The 16,981-nt window shown below is 40.4% G+C and overlaps 1 protein-coding gene across 1 annotated transcript in view; it reads right to left on the bottom strand.

Moving 5' to 3' along the window:
* The window catches only part of cntn2 (contactin 2), a 58,379-nt gene that overhangs the window by 15,392 nt on the left and 26,006 nt on the right, over positions 1-16,981 (bottom strand). The window contains exons 3-13 of the mRNA XM_019263554.2: positions 13,043-13,161; positions 8,678-8,819; positions 7,626-7,801; positions 7,338-7,433; positions 6,794-7,006; positions 5,954-6,056; positions 5,559-5,740; positions 5,170-5,306; positions 3,658-3,787; positions 3,209-3,359; positions 16-143 (exon numbers count right to left, since the gene is read on the bottom strand). Of these exons, the coding sequence (XP_019119099.1) occupies positions 16-143; positions 3,209-3,359; positions 3,658-3,787; positions 5,170-5,306; positions 5,559-5,740; positions 5,954-6,056; positions 6,794-7,006; positions 7,338-7,433; positions 7,626-7,801; positions 8,678-8,819; positions 13,043-13,103 (1,519 nt within the window). The 5' untranslated portion in view covers positions 13,104-13,161. The remainder of the gene's footprint in view (positions 1-15; positions 144-3,208; positions 3,360-3,657; positions 3,788-5,169; positions 5,307-5,558; positions 5,741-5,953; positions 6,057-6,793; positions 7,007-7,337; positions 7,434-7,625; positions 7,802-8,677; positions 8,820-13,042; positions 13,162-16,981) is intronic.

Raw genomic sequence — 16,981 nt, 5'->3', positions numbered from 1 at the left:
TGTGTGTGTGTGTACCTCTGACAGACAGGTGTCCGGTGCTGTTGGCTTTGCCTAGGTAGTTTTCAGCGAAGCAGGTGTATTTCCCCTCGTCTGCCCGGCTGATGTTGTGGATCCACAAGATTCCGTCCGGAGTTACCGTGACTCTGAGAGAGCACACAGAGGGTACCGAGCGATGACTACAGTGCTGCTATACACTCAGAGGAAGTCGCAGGTGGTCCAACACGACATCAGAACCCATGGCTTCAAACACATTGTCGTGCTACTACAGTGCTACTGTACTGTATTGGATTTGTTGTATTGTACAGACAGTCCTGTTATTTTGTGCACCTCCTGTGTGTCAGCTCTCACTTTATGCTGTGTATTGGTGATAAAGTGTTGTGAATTTCAAGGTAAACATCCCCTGCATGCTTTAACCTTCCTTTCCAGCTGCATATTCATTTGATTGTGCTCTCTGAAAGGTGAATGCTGCTCGTTCACTTTTACCACCCACATATTCTCAGCTGGTCTGCTGCTTTCAGCCTCGAGCCCACTGCTCTAACACGCTGTTCCGGTCACCGCTTTAGCTTTAATTATGTTTGAAGGATAATTCTGTTTGTTTACACCTTAGGTCTTAGTTTTGCTGTTTTCACCATTATTGCCATCTTTATACTCTCTAAGTAAAGTAAATCTGGGGATGTGGTGAAGCTTATAGACACATTTGTACAAAGAAAACATGAGTGATCAGGACTAATCTAAGGACTAATCTTAGTCTAACTCATTCTTTGGAAATCATAAAGGACGTCAAACAAACCTAAACTTATTCTTGTCTTTTCACAGCTACTCACTCAATAATCCTTGACCTGTACTCACATGTTATGCTACATTCAAGTGATGTTTGGTGTGAAGTCTCTGATCCTATCACTCCCTGCAGCATGCACAGACAGAGACTGGGGAGTAATGATGACAGAGCCGACCCGCAATTCACTAGACTAGAATCAGAGCCTACAGTTGATGCCTGAAGGGGAGGTGGGGCTGATTAAGAGCTATGTGAGCAGATGCAGTGTAATAATGGAAAGCTTCATGCAGTGAGAAGAGTAGCAGAAGCGTGGTCGTTGCATAACATCGAATGGAGTATGTTAAATGTACATATGCACACTGAAAGAGTGAATAAATGAGTGTAGAAACACACAGGTTTATGTTATTTGGGCTTATTTTTTGTAGCAGTACAACCTGTGTTGTCTACCTGAACTAGATTGCAGGCTTTGGTCCATCTGTGCACACATGTGGTTTCACGGTGCACTGATCAATTAGAGTGTAGCTTTGTGTGTTACTTTCAGCTTCACTGCCTCAGATGTGTGATGACTGCTTGTGTTTTGCCTGCTCTGTTGGATTCTGTTCTAAAACCGTTGTGTCCACATGCCAGCGATGACTTTGGTGAGTAAATTATCAGAGGAGCTGGGAATGACACTGGACTACAAGACCCAGGTTGGCTGAACACAGTTTTCTGTATTTGGTGGGTACAGCTGATGATGAAGACTATCTGACTCCTGAATGTCATGAAGCTCTGCCTGATAACATTCAACTTTAACCTGTGGAAACACAGGCTATCAACTTACTATATGTGAATGACTCAGACACTCATCGCAGCTCATCTCAGTGGTTTGACGGTTGACACCCACTCTGCTGCTTTAGCACTGAAACACTGTGACTGCTGTGTTTGGACATCAGGAGGATGGTGTTGTACATTAGTCCATTAGACGCTGTCACTCACACAGACTGATGAATTGAACTAAATGGGTAACTGCCTTGTAAAGCAACATCATGTTACTTTTCAACAGTTTCATTATCATATTGATGCTAGGCTGACTAATCTGTGATGTACAGAGGTAATCTGCTACAAAATGTAGCAGCTGTTAGCCATTTGGCTTAGACTGGCTTAGATTGGACTGCCTGTGGGTCCTCAGAGCACAGGCCTGGGGGTTACACCAAGACTAGAGCAGGCAATGAGCAGCCTATATTGACATGATGGCAAAGGTGAAGAGACCAAAAACAACGTTGAGAAATTGTTCCAAAAGCCTCCGGGCAAGAGTGAATCTGGGACAGACTTTTAGTGGTTGGTGAGAGCTTGGTGAAATAAAAGGCTGAAAGACAGACACTGAGCTGGGCTGACTGCTGCTGGACTAGTCAGTAATATTAGCTGCTGCTGGGTCTGCTGTTGATGTTTGGTTGTCCAAAGTTGTCGACTCGTTAGTTTTTGATCATAAGTAATGCAATCAGAACAAATACACACGTACACGGGATTATACACTGAAATGTACAATGCAACAAATAGCATCTTACACAGTGTTGCTTCAATTTGATGTTACATTTTGTACAAGAAATGTAATGCTGACTTATTTTGAGTGCTTTAACCCTTCAAGGATCAAACGACTGATGATTGGCTGAAGCTTTGAAGAGCACACAGACAGGGCTGAATTCACAGGACTGAAAAACTTTGAACCTGGAATGTGACACTCTCGTATCTAATTCATTCTCTCCCCTCCAACGTGTGTTTAGCCTAAACTTTGATGTTTTTCTTGGAGAATCAATATGATGTACACAAACACTCAGGTTTCTTGAATCTGATGAAATCATTAGCAATAAATCTTCAGATGCATACGCACAACGCCGTGAGAAGTCACTTTTGATCTCACCTCCAAGTAATAAGCGTCCTGCGTTTTTCTAAATCTTTCAGCAGATGACATGTTTTTTTAATGAGCTGCAGATGTTTTTATTGTTCTTATTGTTTGCATGGAGCAATAAATGACCTCTACTATGAAGACAATGTAAACCGCTGCTATATGAGTACGTTATAGACATTGTTCAGATACAGTAATCACTGACATCTAGTCAAACCACGTAATACATGCACATAATCCTACCGTATGGTAAGTGATCATCCATAATTTCATGTCTGAATATCTAATATATGAGTATGTTGTTCATTTTATACTGTATGTTACACAACATCTTTATAATTTGTCTAATTCACGTACATTCTATATTATGTGTTATTTGTTTTGTGAGGAGTATCACAGTGACCTTCACTTTATTAGCGACAGCTTCAGGGCTTCCTCAGGCAAACTTCAACGTTGAGGAAATGTGGGTAATAAATGACCTGTGGCTGTTTGTTTTCCATGGATTTAAAACGTGAAGAAAATGCATTAAGTGTGAAAACCAGTCAGTCTACCTGCTGCTGTTGGTGAGCAGCTCCGTCCCACGGCTCCAGAACAGGCTTGGCTTTGGGGCAGCTCGAGGGCGACACTCGATCATGACCTGCCCCCCTCTGGCTGCCGGGATCAGTTTCCTTACTGGATTCAGCCTGAAGTCTGGAGCCTGAACTGGAAGGAGAGAAGGGAAGGATGGAGTCAGAATATTAGCGCCAAAACAAGATGACTGACAGACGAGGTACAGGAGGGAAGACGGATAGAAGAGAGAATGGAGAAAGTCAAATTATGGGAGATGGAGGAATAGTTCTTAACAAGAGAGTGGTACAGTGCTAAATCATATTAAACTTCAAATTCATTTGTGTTCTCTCATGATAAAAGTCTGAATGTGTCATAACTGTATTAGGTATAACATGATACATCTAGTGCAAAATGTAACTCTGGATAGAAAAATGTATCTTTTGGAAAGTACCTTGTACTCTAAGCTCCGCAGTGGAGTAGATAGTGCCATGTTTATTCTCAGCCACGCACTGGTACATCCCAGAATCCTCCAGGGCCAGGTTACTGATCTTAAGGCGAGCCCCGTTCACCTCGACCCGGTCCTGGGATGGGTGGTAATATGAGAGGTAGGAAAAGACAGAGAGAAAAGGAAGTGAGGGAAGGGAGGTAAAAAGAGAAAGTGACAAAATGTGCGAGTGTATTAAAAGTGTATTGTGCATATTGCACGTGTGCAGTGGTGTATGAAATAAAATATGAACAAACTCTACTTCACCCAATAGACTCCTATTCACATATGCTGTACATGTTTCGTGTGGTACATCTGCTGAAACACAACAGCTAAAATGTAAAATGTCACTTCAAATATCATTCATGTCATTAAAGTTATTCTTCTTCCAGTTTCCTGTTCCCTAAATGTGTTCTTGCTCCTCAGAATGAGTCTCCATGCTGAGCAGCTAGATGAAGCCTCTGAAATTGTCCCTGTAATCAGAGTTCTCATTAACAAGAGGCTGATTCACATGGGATGAATAACTACAGATGATTCATCAATACTTGATGAAATTTTGTGTGTAATCCGTGGTAGAACCTCTCGCCTTCTCAGCAGCATATAAACATATGCCAAAACGAACTATCCAAACCCAAACAAGCTCAAAGGTTACCCAAAATGACAGACTTAACCCACAGATGATGAAAATCAAGCCCTTTTATTTAATCATAGTGAACGATTTCTCTCCAAGTTAGGATGAGAAAGGACAGAGTCAGAGTTTTATTTAATGTCTATTGATTTTGGATGAAGTGTGTGTGATGAGTTCAAAATGAAATCAAGTGTTTATTGAATTCATCACACCGTGCCGCTTTAATCAGAACGATTTTGTGTGTTTAAAAAGGTCTGGGCTTTTAAATTGCTCTACAGTATACCATCACACTACTGTTAATATACGAAGGGAATTGAGGTTAAAGTGCTACCACTACATGTAAATTTATGAATGGGCCTGTGCTCCAGAGAAGACCCATCATCATACAGCACCCACCACAGATCCACGCTCCGGCCGCCAATCAGACACTCAGATCAGTCAAACCTCCACAGACAGCCTGAAATGTCTCTGAAGCAGAGACTGTCCAGGTGGATTCATGGCCTGAACTCTGATCATCTACCTGTGAGTGTGATTTACTTTGTTTATTTCATGTACCAGCTTCTAATCTGAGTTCGACTCGCTATTTACACTGCAAAATAATGACACGAAGAAGTTTAATTTGATTTGTGTCTGATGATAGAGAGAGGATAGAGAGAGAGAGAGAGTGAGAGAGAGAGAGAGAGAGAGAGAGAGAGAGAGAGAGAGAGAGAGAGAGCGCTTTGGTAGAGAGACATAACAATAACAGAGAGCGCCCACAGCAACCCACTACCAGCCCCCCTAACCCCCCCACCACCGCACACCACCCACCGCCGGTTGCCGGTTTGCCTGTCCCTGTCTGAACGTGGCCTTACCTGTGTGCTGAGTGGCTGTCCATTGCGTAGCCAGCGTACAGAAGGTCGTGGTTTACCAGCAGCAACACAACTCCAGTGCAGCTCTGAACTGATCTCCACCTCTGAGTCACTCATCACCTGCAACCATTCTGGCTGACCTGATATAGAGAAGTGAAACAACGACGAATAAATAAATGATCAATATAAAATAAGTCAATGACTGAACAGTGGAAAGAGTATAACATTAATAGAAATGCCTTAAAGAAGTCAACCAAAGGTGCACTGACAGCCACCAGGATGTTTATTCAGTCATCACACTGACATGGTGAATACCACCAACCTGCGTCTAAAAACATCACTGACCTGATACGTGTGCTTTGCTGCAATATTTGCGCATATTTATTTTTTACCTTGCACATTGATGCGTCCCTGGTATGTGTCACTTCCTTCTGAGTTGTAGGCTTCACACTCATAAACACCCTCGTCATCGAAGGAGAGTTCAGGCAGGACGAGCATGGGACCCTCGATGGTGGAGCCCGCCTTGGACGGCATCAGACCATCCACCTTCCTCCATCGTAGTTTTGGGACTGGACTATGAAACCAAAAAAAGTTGGAGGTGAAGTAAAGAAAGAGGATGTAAGGTAACAGCTCAGGGTGCAGAGAGGGTTGGTCCCCTTTAAAGAAGTCTGAGAGGGAGATAAACATTTACACGTGGCACTAAAGCTAAACAGTGAACAGCCTCTTAAACCGAAATAGCTTGTAGACACATTATGCAAGGATTTCACTTGAGTTGGAGACAACGTACTTTCCATAGGCGAAGCACTCTAACTGAGCGGTGTGCCCCGCGAGGGCGTAGGTCTCTGCTGGGAAGCGCACTTTGATGTTCGGGGCCGACTTCCTGGGATTGGCTGGAATAAAATTGCTCTGATTAAATTCCATTCAGATTGTAAACTCTTTAATGTGGCATTTGTACTGCTATTGTAATGTTGCACACTATCTGCATACACAGTTCAGAGGAGAGATCTGCCCAGACAGTGATGTCAGACTGTTTCTTGTCCCAGTGTTGGAAAGATACTTGACACTTATCACAAGTCACTAGTGATTTTTAACACGACCTTCTCCAGATGTTGAACCCTGTCCACTTTGCACACTAAATAGTCAGTTCTTTTCTCTTCATTCCTCTCTTCAAGGATTCACATTAGGCCTGGACGTGTGTCAATCATCTGTAATCTAAGTGCTGTATATACACAACAATAAATATATTTTTATTAAATATATTGAGTTTTTTATTTTTAAAAGTGTTTTATTTTGAAGGATTTTATGCCTTTATTTTTTAGTGACAGCACAATAAAGGGTCGACACAATAAAGGGTCGCAGGTAAGAATCAAACCTGGACCACTGTGGTGAGGACTTATTCATGGGGTGCAGGTGATCTAACAGGGCACCAGTTGCACCATGTCTTAAGTTGTACTCAAAAACAATTGATAACCAGACCTAATTGATAACCTGTGGGCTGAGGAATAGCTCAGTCGCTCCATAGCTTCTACTCAGATACAAACAGATTATCACTTACATAGACATAGACAGCACACAGTCAGTCAGTCAGTCAGTCAGTCAGTCAGTCAGTCAGTCAGAGCCTTCATACCATCAGGCAGTACAGTGAGCTGGTTGGCCTTGCTGAATGTGCTCTTGGTGCTGATGTCCAAGTTGATGGTGGTGAAGCAGAAGTAGCTCCCGGTGTCATTTGGCTCCGCTTTGGCCACATACAAGTTCCCTGTTACCTGCGACACAAACCAGCGGCCGTCGTCCTTTTTGATGAAGTTGGGAAATTCGTTGATTAGCCAGCGGTAGGAGAGAGCTGGAGAGGAAAGATTGGTGCAAATCATGTTAATCAGCAATACTAAATGTCATCCTGCCAGTGCTCAGATTTCCTTTCCAAAAACAGGTTCATCATTCTACTCATTTTAAACAACTTATTGCATCTCCCAGCTGCTGGTTTTCTGACCAAAGAAAACAATAATGAAGTAAAAAATAATTCTTCTGGTCCCACAGCACATCATCTCCTATGACATTTAACCTTTCCTCTCATCTACCTGCTGGTTTAAACTACTAAATAACTAGACTGATATTTGTTTTTTTTTTATTTTTGTATTCCACAATCTGTAGGGAGCCTGGAGTACATTGGATACCTGGGTAATGTGGAGGGGGTTGGCAGGCCAAGAAAGCACCTATTCCTTCATATGCTGTCTGAGGACTCCTGCTGTCTGAAGGGAAGTCGTTGAGGTCTGCATAAACATGGAACAAGGAGAAAAAGAAAAGAAATACATAAAATATAAAAAGGTTACTGTGACATGCAGATCACAAGCAGCAATGGTACACATTTAGTGAGTAACCAAAGCACAACTGTGTAGAGTTAGTGTAAAGTAAATCCTCTGAATCCAACAGCTCAGAAGACTGAAAGGTTTTTTCTCACTCACAGCCAAATTTGAGGTTAGCTGCCCGGCTGATGATGGTGCCGCAGCGGTTGATAGCCAGACACTGATAGGAGCCCGTGTCTCGAATAGACTCAGGGCTGCTGATCACCAGGTTGCCAGCTACCAGGGTGTAACGCAGGTCCAAACCTAGCGGAACATCTGTGCCATTTACAAGCCATCTGAAAGACAAAGAGCAGGGCAAACTGATAAGATTTCAGCAAAAGGGAGAACATGAACATGACTAACAATCATAGGCTATGTCTGACGCTTAAAGAAAGATCCGCTTTGCTGAAATCCTGTGCTTATGTTGTAGAGAAGCTAGTTAATGGCTGAGCTACTGCAGCCAGGCATCAAGAGAAATTCAATGTCAATGTTCAACTGTCACATAAGATCAATGAATTAGTGCGTCTCTCCCATTCTTCACCAGAAAACAGTAAACCTCATTCATTGTGAGATCTTGACCAGCTGTTTTCTATTAGCATTCTTTAGTTGCCAACTTATTTATTTTGTTTATTTTTTTTGGAAACAGAACGCAGTTTCAATGTTTCATCAGCACATGTTGTTTCTATTTACATTTTACACAGCACGGCAGCTTTCTTGGAAACATTTGGTGACCCACAACCTCCACTGTCTGTTCATGTTAGCAGCCTGAGCATGTTGTTGATTTCAGTTATAGATTTTAGATCTTTTTTGGGGGCATTTTTATGCTTTATTTGACAATGAAAGCTGGGGAGGTAGACAGGAAATTCAGAGCGGAGAGAGAATGAATGACATGCAGCAAAGGACCCAGGCTGGTCACTGCTGTAAGGACTCTATCATTGGTACATGGGAGCATCGTTACCATTAAACTCATCAATATCTTGATGTACAATATCACAGCTTGTAATCTCTTTCTTGGTGATCACGTGACTTCCATGATGTTTCCACTATTCAATTAGTGCAGTCTAGGAGCAGTTCCTGAATGTGACTTTTGAATGTAGAACACACCTTCATGGACCAACTTCTTTGAAATATGTGGTGCCTAAAATCAGCGTGAGTGTGTGTGTGTTACCCACCTGTAGGAAGCAGCTGGACTGGCTCTGGCCTGACAGTTGAGGGTCACCTTGCCTTCAGTCAGGCCCTCTGGGTAAATTAAACTGCTTGGCTGTTCTTCAAACACTGGCCCGCTGTCATGACCCGATACACACACATCTCCACCTGGAAAGAACATTTTTAACAACACACTCATCACACACCAATCTTTGCACCAGAAATGTCCCAATGCTGAGGACAGACAGTGAATGGACAGATCTTCTGTCTCATACAGTACTGCTGTCACAGCTCAAGCAAGGTAACCAGGAAGACAAGGAATTGAACCCAAATTCAGACTACAGAGACTGAAGCGCTGCAGAACTTAAATGCACAGAAAGCTCACAGATTGTCACACAGGCTCAAATCCAGCCAAGATCATACTATAGTTACAGAGGGTTATATATTACAAAATAAAACAGGAACTATTAAGTTTTTTACTCCGTGACTTCTGACTTTGACAAGCTTACACACAACTTTTGACAATCTTCTACTGGTTTAAGCAGTTTCCTGTTACTCTCTGTAAAGTAAGTAAAGACAAATATAAATGTTTTTTTTCAGAATGATCTAGTAAATGAGTTATTGTTTATGTTCTAATTGCCGGTCTAATGGGAGACCTGCATGTTTAAGAGTACAGAGGATCTGCAGTCTCTGTTTTAAGAAGAACATTATTGTGCTGACCACAGACACAGGGGACAACCTAATCATTACACAATACTCCATGAACAGTGCACCAGCAGCAGAGGGCATGAAATGTGTAATGCACAACACAGAAGGTGTTTTCCTCATCTAAAATGGAAAAAGCAATAATCTGAAGTTATTAAGGGATCTTTTATATTCTTATAAAGGTTTAGATGTTAAGTCTAAAGTGATGACTGAAAGATGTCCCTATACTACGACGAGACATCACCACACTGTGATTTTAATCAGAATCATGTATGGACCTTCTATCATCACACTCTGATACCCCTCCCAAACCATTTTATCTGTCTCTGAGTGAACAATACAAACATGTAACCCTCAACTTGTTTCAAACTGAGTCACCCACTCTCCATTTTAACATCTAGTTCAATGCAAACATCTTGAGAGGAAGTATGAAGATGACAGACTCACTGTAAAACAGCAGCAAAGACTCAGAGACACTTCTACTCTATTATACTGTATATTCATTTTATTCTACTTTACTATATTTATACTTCACTACACCTCACAGTAAAATATTTACATGAATATATGTATATGATATAGACAGTAGTTACTTTACACATTGAGATTTTATATACAAAACATATGATCAGTTACAACATGCAATACAACAATACTGCTAAACACTGCTGCACCAGAATAATAATCCAATAATATGATGTGCAATAATATATTAGATATATCTATATTTCATATCTATATAAATATATACAGTTTATCTGTATTTCTACTTCAACATACTGCTAAACTAATGTGTAGTGTTTACACTAGTGTTACAGCTTTCTGTCATTCATTGCTGCTTCAAACCTGAGATGGGATTAAATGCCACAGGTGGATGGAAACCTTTAAACTTGCCTTCAGTCTTCTCAAAACTTTCCACACGTACGTTCTTCATTATGTGGACTTTCCTTGAGTTAAACTCAGCCTGCACAGCGTTCGCTATAATATAATCTCTATTGATTTTGACGCAGTGTGAAAGAAACTTTTTTTTCCTACCTTAAATATTTCATCTGACTTTTTGCCAGAGGGCAAAAAAATCATTTCCAAGACCTTGGACACGTGCTGCGAATGTGTGCAGAGTGGTGTTTTTTCCCAGTATGTGTATAATTCTCACACAGGCGCGCACACACACACACACACACACACACACACACACACACACACACTAAAATGCCTGTGATACAACAGTGGCAAACTGCTGTGCTGGCTTGTTTTTTATATCACCTCAACAGTGCATCTTAATGATGGCTGCAGCTGCTTCACTGTATTCATGTATCAGTTCATGTTGTGCAAATATTCAACTAAACAGTGCAGACAGCACATATTTCATCATCTGTGTGTGTGTGTGTTAGTATGCACAGATGTTCCTCAGCTCCCCACTGATGAGAATGAACAGCATTTCCTCTGCAGAGGGTGTTGTGAGCCCAGCAGGGACTGGACATGTGTGACTGCACATTTCACCTCACTGGCTGAGCCCTTTAATTCCTGAGCTGCACCACCCAACCATCATCCATCATTTATCACATCAGTAAATGTCAGCACCCGGGCAGAGAGAAGACTTCTTGAAGGAAACTGAATCCCCTCCACCTGCCTATCTAAAACAACAATCATGAAATTTGAATCAGGCCCCCAGATGAACCACACCCACACATTTAACTCACTCTCTGTCTCTTACACACAAAGACACACACACACACACACACACACACACACACACACACACACACACACACTTATGTGAGGTAACTATGATTTAATTACTCTTTCCAGGATGGTGCAGTGACTAAACTACTGTATGTCGTAGTGATAAATATATTCCAATAGTTCTGTGAAGATCAAAAATATCATTAAGCTTGGGGGAAATCTAGGGGCACTGTTGGGTGCTAAAGTAAAATTAGTATTTTTAGCTTTGGCTCAAAGCTATAACTAATTTATATATAAACTAATTTCATTTTACAGTCAAGTGATTTGATTTTGTATTATTTATAAAGACTAAAGAAAGAGAAACACACTAAATAACATCTGAACTGACTGTGACTGTCACTTTTTAGTTAGTCTGGCTCACAGGAAGTAGGCTGTGGGTTTAAGCCTGAAACTAAGTAACTTCTTCCACTTATTTTAATTATTGACTAATTATTTGGATTATTTGTACTAAAATAGAGCAAAACAGAAAGATGCATCATTTCAGAAGCTGAATCATGTTTATCACAGTCTAATATATAATACCAATTATTACAGCTTTTTTTAATTGATTAACAATCTTATAAATGAATGAATATGCTCCAGATCACAGATTACCGCTGACATAAAGTGGAGGTTTACTATTCAGTGTAATATCCAATTCATGACATCACTGATTTGTACTGATTTAATATCCTACGCATTAATTATTATTGATATCGACGCTGTTGGACAGAATCCTCTTATTTTTCATCCATGATTCTACTGGCCACCCTTCAGGTCTGTGCACATAATTAACAAATAAAAGTATTCAATGAGTGTCACCTGATCTGTAAATCTCCATTGCACCTCTTGTCTGATGACACGGGGAAGCATGAACTCACAACAACTGCAGTGCTTCACATGTTGTATTTTAATAAATCTGTTTTGGTTGCACACTAATGGATGAATATGTCTTTGTACCCATGTGGGTTTGATGTGCTTATAGGTTGGTCGGCTAATATAAAGACACACATTTATGGATTATATTTTAGTTGAAAATAAAAGCTCTACGTGTTCATGCATCACTGTAGTGCTGCCATGATATGACAGCTCAGCTTTACTTTTAACCCATCTTCTTCTGCTTCTTTTTCTATCGTGCTTGTAGTGGTGCTAATAAGATTTGCTCTGTGATTGGTTTATTGAAAACAAGCCAGTGTTCTTAACCCCTGTACCAGGATGATAATGAATTCAGACAGACCTCAGGCTAAGTGAGACTACTTTATAGTTGACATTTGAAATGCAGAGAAGACATGGACAGGTTGTGTGCTGTATTTCCTTAGCTATTGTTAACACTGGGCAAGAGGTGGGGTACACTTTGGACAGGTCGCTAACAGGGAGCTAACACATACAGACTGACAGTCATTCACACTTACATTTACACCTGTGGGTGAGTCAGCAATAAACCCGATGCTGCATGTGTTTGGACTGTGGGACGAGGTTCCTTATTTTGTCGAGACACGACTCCTGACTGTCTCACCGTTATTCAGTGACAGACACTAGTGAACGTTTCTTTTTCCACCCTGCCATGTACTCATCAGCTGATCACATCTATCCAAAAGCACGGTGACACACCTGTGTTGTTATCCTATCGTCTTGCCAATGTCTTTTTAAATATGATTCTCTCTCCATGTTACAGTTACGATTAAAGTAGTTTGGGAGTACACACTAAAATAATAGTGATATAAGAAATGACTTACTAGAAATGAGTAGTACTCAAGTACTCAAATAAAATATGTGGGAAACACTGCACTGGTCCTCAGTATGGGTTCAGTGACTTTTGACCAGCAGTGTGTGCTGGGGTGCAACAACCTGCTCTGTGTGCTGAGCAAATCTTTGTCTTGGTATCAAAAGAAGTATAGTTTTTCAATGCTGTTGTACCGAAGTATAAAATTCTGCTATTGTGGGAACCTTAAAGTGGAACTTACCAACAACCTCATTCAAGGTCACTGAGCTGAGGAGCAGCAGACACAGCATGAGCTCCATCATCTGGATCCAGCTGGATTCCCACAGGATCAGAAGCAGATGGGAAGAAGAGTGTCGGGGCCTGTGTTGGAGAAAGAAGAACAAATCACTCATATGAATTATGTAACTCTGTCAATCTGTAATGTGATCACACTTCCCAAAAACATTTTATCAGCATGATATATTGACCGTCACTGGTTGTACTGGTGTTTGTCCTCTCACAGCTGTTCAACTCTTGTCATTCTGGTGAGACAGCCTTAATAACAAGCGTATGTTGATAATAATGTACATACAAATACATAAAATATGAAAGTATGTTTAATATATATATGTTTACAGAGCTATGACAAAATAAAACCTCCACCTCACTTTAAAAGGCTCTGTTAATAGAGGTTTTTTGCTATGACTGTTCTCTTGTTGTCTATAATTACATTTGTAGGCAGAACTGTATGTAAAAACAGCTACAACAGGATTATAAGAAAGCAAACATTCAGTTTGGCTCCTGGTGTGACACAGCTACTGGGTACAAAAACACTTTTTCTTTTAAATCTTTCTCCCTTTCGCTGCAAACCACCTGCCCATCCATTTGGGATTCTCTGTGAAAAAAGGTATTACTGTACTGTAAGTGTCACAACCCAGAAAGGTTTTTTTATTTTTTATTGCAGTAGATCATTAGTAGAGCATAGCGTGCTATAGCCCTTTTGGAGATCATACCTTTGTCAAACTACAAAGCCAGAGTTACCAAATTCATTTATAACAACAACCTCAAAGTAAGTTAGACCACAGACCCCCTTCATGTGATTCCACCACACTGAGATCAAACCCCAGGGAACACTTGTAACACTGTGTTCAACGAATGCTGCTGCAGTTCAGAGACCTTTAGTAGTCTATGATCCTCGCTCATCAGGACTCTGAAGTAAACAAAGATGTTTTTGAACACCACAGTGAGCAGCACAGAATCCTTTTTGAATGCAGCACATAAAAAAACATGTGGACGGGACAGGACACTGGATGGAGAATTGAAGGTTTGAAAGGAAATAAAAACAGCAAACAAACATTTATTACTCTCAGGGCTGCAGCCACAAATCAATTTCTGTGGGAACTCTTTGCCTTGAGAAAGTCAGACCATTTTCTTTTTACAAGGAATCCAGTGTTTCCAAGGTTCACTGTCAATGCAAAGGTGTGTTCATAGTGCATTTGTATTTCACAGACAGTTTTGGACTGCTCACATCAAAAACACACTTTTTTTATTGTACGATGTATTTTCTTCTCACAGTGATTAATACAAGACCCCACTAATAGGGTTTAGGGTATATATATATATTGAAGTATTATTGTTATTGTATCAACATAAACTGTGCATGTACTTTGTGAAGTCAACAACTCAAATCAAACAAAGAAAGCTATGATTCAACAATGTGTATTGTGCTTCCTTTCTTATGTCCTTTAGCAGAAGATACACCCGACCATCCTTTACAAAAAGAACCAAGGTAACGCTGTCCCACAATTCCTTGTGGCGGCAACACAAATATCAACACACAGTTCGGTCATTTACAACCAGAAATTAAAACTTTATAAATAAACGCATTTATTCAAACAGAGTGAATAAATTCAGACTGCAACAGAGAGAGAGAGAGAGAGAGAGAGAGAGAACATGGAGAGATGTGATGTTCTGTGTTGTTGGCTGTGGAGCTGCTTTGACACACAGAGGTGTTCAAGTTTGTGTTTGTGTTTTAGTCTCAGTTTGGTTAGGCTTAGAAAAAGTTTATGGTTTGGATTAAAATAACAATGTTGACTTTTGGTTTCATACAGGACACGGTAGTTCTATGGTTGAAAGTGAGAAACACTTGCGTATAAATTTCGAGTTTTACTCATCTTGGGTAGACATAACCAATACAGATGTCTTCACAGGTCCATGAGTCAGCAGATCAGTGTGTCCTAATATCTTGGACCTTGAGTCTAGATAGCGACAAATCACAAAAAGTTTGGAATATTTGACTTTCCTGTGAAATTTATGTCAAATGTAAAATGTTATAGTGATATCATATCATGAAAGTAGAGCATTTATTTACATTAGAAGCATGCAGTCATAATTTCTTCATCTCAAACAATTTATTGAAATAAAAAATGACAACAGTGGTGTGTATACCACAACAGCAACAAATTTGAATGTCTCAGTAACTTGTCATGTGACCTTGAGCATCGATCACAGCTCGACTAGAAGTCTCATGCTGTTCACAAGTGGACTTATTCCAACCTGCTGATGACACTCGTGACACTGACCCCTAAAATACCACAGCGACGGAGCCGATACGTTTCAATTTTAGTCAGTGTGTCAGCTCACACAGTCTCACTGCGTCACGGCTCCGGAACAACTGCAGTGACCGGCAGCCCTCCGCAACACATGCGCAGAGCTTCTATTTTTCACAGACGTCATAAATTCAGCACAGAGCAGATTGTGCGGGGAAGGAAATCGGCTACAAAATACAAAATAAAACCCTGGTTTATTTTCAAAATAAACCCTCACCTGAAGTCAACAGGTGAGGGGTTTTCAGGCGTCTTTTCACCCCGTCAACACCATGGATGAGGAGAAGTTGATTCTGGAGGAAATATTGAACAGTTGGACATGTGCATTCAAAAGTTTAGAGAAGGTCAAATGAAGTTCACTTGCAAAGGTTATGGTGCTTTTTACGTGCTCTCTGAAATTTCATCTGAAAGCTGAATATTCCTAACTTTTACGTGATTATTAACGCGAGCAGTGTATATTCAGTCTAACCAGGTCCGGTGTCAATAAGTCTTTTATCATTACTATCTTTATTATTAGCTCTGATAATGTCATGTATCAGAATAATTAGGGAAACTTAAGTTTTTCAGGTGAGATGAATAGTCTACATTGATTGTCAAGATATTTGGTGCACATCTGTTAACTCCATTTTCTAACTGTTGCTGAAACTTTTTCATTTTTGATTTAAATTTGTCCATTAAATTTGTCCATTGGCTTTGTGTAGGTCTGTTTTCACATTCAGCATATTAAGATTTGAAGAAATTGCTGATGGACTGACATTGTGAGGGATTTGTCGTCCTTGAACCATTCGGACTCCATTGCGTGACTATTTAAACAGAAATCTTACAAATAACACTACTTTGTCTGTTGGTCCAATTTTAACCACCTTTTATAGTTTTGTTTAAAAATACACTTGGGCATACAAAGACTGTTGCTCTTTGTAAATGAACAATTGGCTGAATGAATCTGGAGACAAAAGGCTTCATTTTGGTCCTGACCTCTAAATTGCACTGCAGCTCTTAATGGCTCCTGACAAAGCCCCCAGCGTGCCCGTCCTCTCTGCAAAGAAAACATTCAAATGAAATAAACTAGGGTCACATTCTGCATAATAAAACGCTTTTTAAGTAGAAATTATGGATTTAATGGCCTTGCTGGAAAGTGTCGGCTACTATGACAGCAAGTACATGTAGGCAATTGAACACTGTCTCTACATGTGCTCTGTGTTGCCAATGTGGTGCATTTCTTGGTTTAGGTGCGGTCACACTTACAGAAAAACCACATGAATTTATTGTATGTAGGAAAGCAGTTACCACATATTACAACATGTGAATTTCATGCTTTTCTGTATGGGCAGACTGTGTCAAAAGAATAAGCTGCTGGAGCTAGCTTGACTGCTGAGCTATCAATAGTGTTTCAGGGTAAAGCTGCTCCATCTTTGATCAGACACTTTGTCTATCAGTGGTCAGACACAGTCAGACACAACTTTGTGTGAATTCTAATCACTGTGAGAAGAAAATACATCGTACAATAAAAAAAGTGTGTTTTTGATGTGAGCAGTCCGAAACTGTCTGTGAAATACAAAATTAACAATATAATCATTGTGAAGACTAAAAAATGT

This window comes from Larimichthys crocea, chromosome XXI, assembly GCF_000972845.2.
Source record: "Larimichthys crocea isolate SSNF chromosome XXI, L_crocea_2.0, whole genome shotgun sequence".
In the NCBI taxonomy this organism is placed as follows: Eukaryota; Metazoa; Chordata; class Actinopteri; family Sciaenidae; genus Larimichthys; species Larimichthys crocea.
This window is presented reverse-complemented; position numbering and strand designations above follow the sequence as displayed.